General features: G+C 33.0%; 1 protein-coding gene across 1 annotated transcript in view; it reads right to left on the bottom strand.

Annotated features, from left to right (window-relative positions):
• The window catches only part of LOC103203108 (CUB and sushi domain-containing protein 1-like), a 988,038-nt gene that overhangs the window by 602,706 nt on the left and 377,643 nt on the right, over positions 1-7,689 (bottom strand). The window contains exon 3 of the mRNA XM_007948070.1: positions 5,361-5,473. Coding sequence (XP_007946261.1) covers positions 5,361-5,473 — 113 coding nt within the window. The remainder of the gene's footprint in view (positions 1-5,360; positions 5,474-7,689) is intronic.

Here is a 7,689-nt window from a genome sequence, read left to right as displayed (position 1 = left end):
ACAAGCCTACATGTATATTAGGAGCTCTGCCTGGGAAACCCAAGGAGGGGTCGCTATGAGTCGGGGCCTACTCCATGGCAAACAACAACAACACCACATATATATTAGAGACTTCTGGTGATGTATTCACAACGCCCACACAATGTACTCACAATGTGGTGGTTAAGGCATTTGCATGTTAACTGAAAGGTTAGTGGTTTGATCCCACCAGATGCTCTGCAGAAGAAAGATGAGGTAGTCTGCTTACATAAAGATTTACAGTCTTGGAAACTCAATACGAATCACTATGAATTGGAATCAAATCAATGACAGTGAATTTGGAGTTTGGTTTCGTGTGTATGTTTGTTCTTAGTGCGCATAATATATATTATTGAAACCAAAACCAAACCCACTGCTGTGGAGTCAGATACGAGTCACAGCTACCCCTCCTTGTGTTTCCGAGGTGGTATCACTATGGAAGTGGATTGCCCAACCTTTCTTCCAAGGAGTAGCTGGTGAGTTTGAACCACCTTCCCTCTAGTTAGCAGTCACATGCCTTAGGGACTACGCCACCAGAGCTCCCAATAGATATTATTATTATTCATTAATATAACATGTTCTTAGTTAGCAAAATATGTTACAATTGACAGCATGAATGATTTTTAGGACAAGGCAAACATAAAAGTGAAGGATTCCTTTGGAAGAACATTTTATAACCCACGGGAGTTCCTTAGAACATCTTCATGGGCAATTGCTTTTTCCACTCCAACTAATGAGCTGTTTATTTTGTATGATACATAGTTTCCTGCCACAAGCAAATTTCACTATTTAATAACGTAGGGTTCCTCCTTGCTATATCTCCAGGATTTATTCATACATTTTGACATTTTCTGATTCTTACAGATTTCAGACACAACACTTACTCAAACAAGATACTCTGGGAAGCTGACATATGTAAAATTAGTATTGCATTATCAAAATATTTTATTCTCTACATTTCCATTATCAGCCAGCATATTTAAAATGGTGCTTTTGAGAATAAATTCCTACCATTTCTTACCATCTTTGTTTTAACCAAAAATCTGATTGACCTTTACTTGCCTTGCCAATTTGATTACCACAAATATAAACATTTGTAGCAAAAAATGCATATGCTTTTATTCTTATTTCTTTTAAAACTCTACCACCTCATAGATAAAATCTTTGCCTATTGCCTAAAACAAAATCTGCTTCTTAACTAAGAGTGTTTTATCACACAGCACAAGCTGAGAATGTTTAAGCAAAATGAAAGTATTGATTCTAAGCAAAAAATATTGGAGTCATTATTTTGATTCAAAGATTTGGCATGTTCTATTTAAATGTTGTTGTTGTTATGTGCTGTCGAGTCAGAACGACTCATAGCGACCCCTCCTTGGGTTTCTGAGGCAGTATCACTGTGGAACTAGATTGTGAAACATTCCTTCTGAGGAGTACCTGGTGGGTTTGAACCGCCAGCCTTCTGGTTGGTTGAAACCAGCAGTCAAGTGGCTTAGGCACTATGCTAAATATAAGTCACGGAAGGTTGGGCAATCCTACTTCCGTAGTGATACTGCCTCGGAAACCCAAGGAGGGGTCGCTATGAGTCGGGGCCGACTCGATGGCACATAACAACAACAACAACAATATACAAATATTCTATTTCTCACAAAATACCAGATTATGAAAATGCAAACATGTTCTAGGAAAACTTAACTATCAAAAAAAAAAAAAAAAAAAATCTAAAGCATCAATCTAAATAGTGATAAATAATTAACGATAAAATTGTCAAGTCCATTCCAACTCGTAGAGACAATATAGGACAGAGTACAACTGCCCCATAAGTGTTCCAAGGCAGTAGTCTTTACAGAAACAGACTGCCATATCTTTCATATCTTTCTTTTGAGTGCAAGAATTTTCATCATATCTTTACTAATGTTTCTGATATAGTCTAGTTTTGCAATAATAAGGAAAAACATTGGAAAATAAAGTCATTCCCTTTTAAACCTAGGAAGAGAAACGAAAAGTGCATCAGAGTGACATCTTTGGAGCGTAGTCTCTAGATTACTCTTAACAAGTTGCTATGTTCTCTCATAATGTCCTCAAGTCTAATTGGTTGCCATGTCTTAGCCTCATGCCAGGTTTTAGAATTACTAGATCATTTGTTTTTTTTTTCTTAGAATAGGAGGAAGCTTGATGACAGAAAATAAAGAATATTGATTTTTTCAAACAGTTGACCTTTTGGTTAGCAGCCTAACTCTTTAACCACTGAGGCATCAAGGATATCACTAATTTATATAATGCTTCTTTATTGGTATCCTATAGGAATTTTGAAAACAATCTTTGCCAGTGTAGTAGTCCTAGTGATACAGTAGTTAAATGCTCTGCTGCTAACTGAAAGTTCTGCTGTTCATACCCATCAGCCATTCCACAAAGAGATATGACAGTCTACTTCCATAAAGACATATAGACTTAGAAACCCTAAAAGACAGTTCTACTCCATTCTATAGAGTCACTATGAGTCAAAATCAACTTGATGCCAATGGGTATGGTATGGGTTTCTCAATGTAAAGCAGGGGTTTCTGTCATAAATGTGCAAGAGTTGGACAAATTCTTTGGTTCACAATGATGGAAACAGTGAAATATAACTACACAAGAACACTCTATTAAATCAGTAATTCCATTCTATTCTGTATTTGTCAATTAAAATGTTAATTTCAACCAACAATCTATAAACTTACTTGCAAAGACCTTGAAGTATCCCTACTCAGAAAGTCAATTATGTAAACAATATTTGCAAGAAGTTTTTAAATGTTTCCATTTGATTTCCAGGGTTACGTTTCATTACTAAAGACATTAATTAGAATATTTTAATTTATTGTTTCCAGACTCATCAAATACTTTAATTTATACAAATAATATCTATTCCAAAGTACTGCCAGAAAACAGTAGAGTTCAGTGCCCAGATAACATTTCTTACCAGGGTTATCACAACTGTACTGATTTTAAAAATTTAACAAGTTTCCCAAATTCAAGTCAATGAATCTGAACAGAAAAGTGCCCTTTGATCTTATAATACCAAAATAATCTCCATTTTAATTGTAAAAAAACAGTCTTGTTTATAGACTATTTGAAATGCTTGGGGTGTTTTATAAAGTTGATTTATTATTTCATTTCCATATTTAATTTTCCTTAGAATTCTTTGATACACATAAAAATTATTATATTATTTGTTTTATATATATTCCTAGATGGATATTTTCTTCAAAATAAAAAGCAGTGAGAAAGAAGAATATTTGAATTATGAAAAGGAGAATAATCTGGTGTCAAAACAATTTTAGATATTTTTCCACTAATTATCATTGGTTCTACTCTAAGTATATTTGAATAGGTGTATTTTCATATTTAATCCACAATCTTGATTTACAGTAAAAAATATTATGTCTTATTCCCCTACAGCATTCCTTTAGTAAGTTAGAGATGACTATTGATAAATGTAGATGCCTGCAGTGAAATATTTACTCTCACCCAGATAAGTTCTCTAGTCTTTATCTTCAGTTTACACTATAATTAGTTATTTTTTTCCCAGATAGTTCAAATTAATTTATCTAATAGAGAACTATGTTAACATAGAGATAGATATTAAATTTTGGGTAGAATTTTATTTTTTTCTGACAAAAAAATATCTCTACCTACAAGCATAACTCACTTTGTACTCACTTTTCTAGTCATTTTCTCTGTTGTTTTTTTTGAATAACCAATAAATATTTTTCTAACACACAAAATCTCATGAGTTATTTTTCATTATACCATCATAACAGCCAGTAATACCAGGAAATGCCCAAAATTATTAGACAAGGTGACACATTTGGTAAAAGCATCAACAGTTTCCACAACATTAATCACAAGGATTCCAGGGAAATAGCATATTTATAAATGTAACAACTTTTTGTCAGGAGAAGGAGAAAATTAAAAAAAGTTTCTAAAATGTTGAGGGATTATCTATTTTCTAGGTAAATTTCATATATGTCCATTATCAAGGTGTATTTCACAGGGAGCTAGTATGGGTTGCTTCAGAGGTACTTTTGTAATGTCAAGCAAAAAAGTCATTATGAAAACTCAGTTTTTAGGGGAAGTAGTAGAGAGAGATAACAAAATGGAAAGCTAACAACACCCACTAGTCTTAAATCTGTCTATTATTTCTCAAAGATTAAATTAGCCCATGGTAGCTGGTAATTATCTTAAAAGATGATGAATATTTTTCAGGCCAATGATGCTGTTTTATTTGCAGAAGTATTGGCCTAAACGATATTAGAGTCATAATAGTACACAATCCTGAGCATCATTCTGGGTGTAACTTTAAATGAAAGGATAAATTAGTTGGTTTATATATCTGTGCAAAAAGAACATTTTATCTGTAAAGTGTCTGGTAATAGCATTGTAGTTAAATTCCGCTGCACCAGCTACTTATAGATTTTAACTTTACAAAGAATGATTTTTGCCCAAGGGCACTAAGTTTTCCAAATAAGAACTGATTTGGAGGTGACTTAGCAGAGAATGACATCCAAAGTAAATTTTATGTATTGTAAAAAGAGTTTGGTTCATACTCTTACTCATTGGCCTTTCTTAACTAAAAGGCTAAGTAGTTTAATTACATAAAAGTAGCAGCTCTTGTATTATATGTGAAAGAAAATTTTGAAATATTTATTTGGAACAAGACTAACTAAAGAGATACACCTCATACATTTATTTTTAAATACTACTAGTACAGGTTCTTAAAAGATAATACATGAAATCATCTGCTGTATCAAATTTTGTCTCAAAGGTTGAACTCTGTTATTTTTTTCTTCATTTCTACCAAAAGATAATCCAATAATTATGGCAAGACTCCACCGATATCTACATACAAAATCTAGAAACATAAAAACAAAACCCAGGCAAAACCCTACACCTATCAAAAACCAAACAATAAAGCCAAAAAATTTTCACAATTAAAAATTCCAACTTTACTAAAAACTCTTTATTTAAACACTATTACTGCTCCACAACAATTTTGAGAACACTTCTACATGAACTCTTTTCATAGAATGGTATGTTTTTAGCTTATATTCACTACTTGTTGAAAATACCCCATCTAGAAAAGTTCAACCAGTAAAGACAAATGGAAAACATATATTTTCTGTTAGAAAATTTGACAATTATAACACTGTATTATCTAGTGATCTATATACTGCACACCCACATAAAATGCTTACACAATTAAACCTCACCTGAAATAGCAGTACTTAATATTTCCATGCAAAATCTTCAGTCCAAACTAGCATATGTGAGATCATCTAATGTCTAGAACGTGGTAAATCACCTACCTTCATACAGGGCTTTAAAACCTTGGGCACTCACAGCAAAGTCTGTCGTGAACCAGAGAGTGAGAATAGATCCTGTGCTCACTATAGAGGAGGGTAGCTGAAATCCTGATAATCTAAATTTAAAAAGAAAGATATGAATATAATTAAAAACATATATTTGTTAATAAAGCTTATTTCATAAGGTAATTTGTTAATACTTTAAACTGCTGTCTATTTATTTGAGGTAGGTTCACTAACCAATGAGATGATTCACAGACATGTTTCGTTAGGCTATTGACATTAATGGCTTTTGTGTGTCAGAGTTTTTTATTCTAAAAATATTTGAAAGCATTCTTTCTTAAATAATTATATAATGCACCACTGTCTTAAACAGCACAATGCAAACTCATCCTTAAACATGTCACATAAAACAATATGATATTGCATGTACTTCTGAGCTTGTCCTTTTCCTCCTAAATTATTAAGTAGTGGGTTGTCAGAATTCTTAATTAATGTGTTACTTTTTACTAACTCCCCCAACTAATTGTTAAGAAAACATACTACTTAAGAAACATACTTTCTTAAGAAAACATACTACTCACAGCATTATAAATAAAAATCAATTCATATCTTGACCCGAGACCAAATGAATTGATTTTAATGTTTGTTCTTCAAGTCAGTCTCTTGTATGTTAAGGCAGATTTTGTCCCTATCTCTAGGTTTAGATAAGGAGCTCTGGTGGGACAAATAGTTAAGCTGTCAGCTGCTAACCTAGAGGTTGGTAGGTAAGAGCCACTCAGCAGTTTCACAGGAGAAAGACCTGGAAATCTGCTTCCATTAAAAATTGTATCCAAGATTACCCTATGATGCAGTTCTACTCAATCACATAAAAAAAAAAAAAAAAAAAAAAAAAAAAACCTCCTGCTATAGAGACAATTACAACTCATAGTGACTTCCATAGGTTTTCCAAGGCTTTAAATCTTTGTGGAAGCAAACTGCCTCATCTCTCTCCCAAGGAGTGACTGGTGCTTTTGAACCACCAACCTCCTTTTGGTTAGCAGCAATATGTCTTCCACAAGGCCACCAGAGCTCCTTACTCAGTCACATAGGATGGCTAAGAGTCAAAATCAACTCAATGGCACCTAACAACAAGAACAATTATATTTGGATATTTTTAGAATCGATAGTGTTGAATAAAAACAGAACTCTGGATGAGTGAACTAGTACAGTAATATACATTGTTGTTTTTGAGGCCCTTGGAGTAGATTCCTACTAATAGCGCCCTGGTGGGTGCAGAGTAGAACTGTGCTCCATAAGATTTTTAAGGCTGTTATCTCTTGGAAACAAATTGCCAGGCCTGTATTTCAGGGAGTCTCTGGATGATTGTGAACCACCAAATTTTCTGCTAGTAGATCAGTGTTTAACTGCTTGCATCATCTAGGGGATTTTGGTCTTATGCACAATACTACTTGCAAATTACTTTAAAAAACTAACAGATTTTCAAAGGGTCAAAGAGATGTTTTATCAACTTATATTTTACCCAAAGTTTTAAATAAAATAAATTTGTCTAAGGATATGTTCTTAGACCCAAAGACGGATTTCAAAAGGAATCAACCTGAATACTAATTCCCTATAGAGGAAAGTCTGGCTGTTCATTAAGTCCATGATATTAAGTATCTCATTATAGCTGCTGTAGGTTGCAGACTCAATGTGCTGAACCTTATCAACATGATTTATTATGTCAAAATATAATGTAACAATAGATTAATAAAGGCAATGACAGAACCAATGAGCTGAAAAAACAACAATGATAAAAACCATGCTTAAATAACAAAATACTTCTACACATGTTGCTAATATATATTGCATAATTTATTATTTTTATTTTCTGTTTAAATATGTTCTAGGATCTCTGGTGGTATAGCACCTAAGGAATTTGATTGGTAACCAGAAGGCTGGCAGTTCAAACCCACCAGCCACTCCTTGGAAGGAAGATTGGGCAATCTACATCTGTAGAGATATCAGCTCAGAAACCCAAGGAGGGGTTGCTGTGAGTCAAATTGATTTAATGGCATGAGTTTTGTTTGGCTTTGGAAACATGTTTTATCGGTTAATCTAAGATTTTTATTTCAGATTTAGTTTTAAAAACTCCATATACTTTGGTTTTAGATAGTTATAATCTATTGTGAATCTATAATTTTATATATATTATTTGAAAAACAGATTTATGTTATTAAAATATAAATAAAAGGAAAATTACATATTATATACAATATGTGTGCATTCCATATAATGATGTTTTATATTTTTTATTGTTGTTGTTGTTGTTATGTGCCGTCGAGTCGGCCCC

The sequence above is a fragment of the Orycteropus afer genome, unplaced genomic scaffold (assembly GCF_000298275.1).
Source record: "Orycteropus afer afer isolate SDZICR_OR568_19922 unplaced genomic scaffold, OryAfe1.0 scaffold00200, whole genome shotgun sequence".
Classification (NCBI taxonomy): Eukaryota; Metazoa; Chordata; class Mammalia; order Tubulidentata; family Orycteropodidae; genus Orycteropus; species Orycteropus afer.
This window is presented reverse-complemented; position numbering and strand designations above follow the sequence as displayed.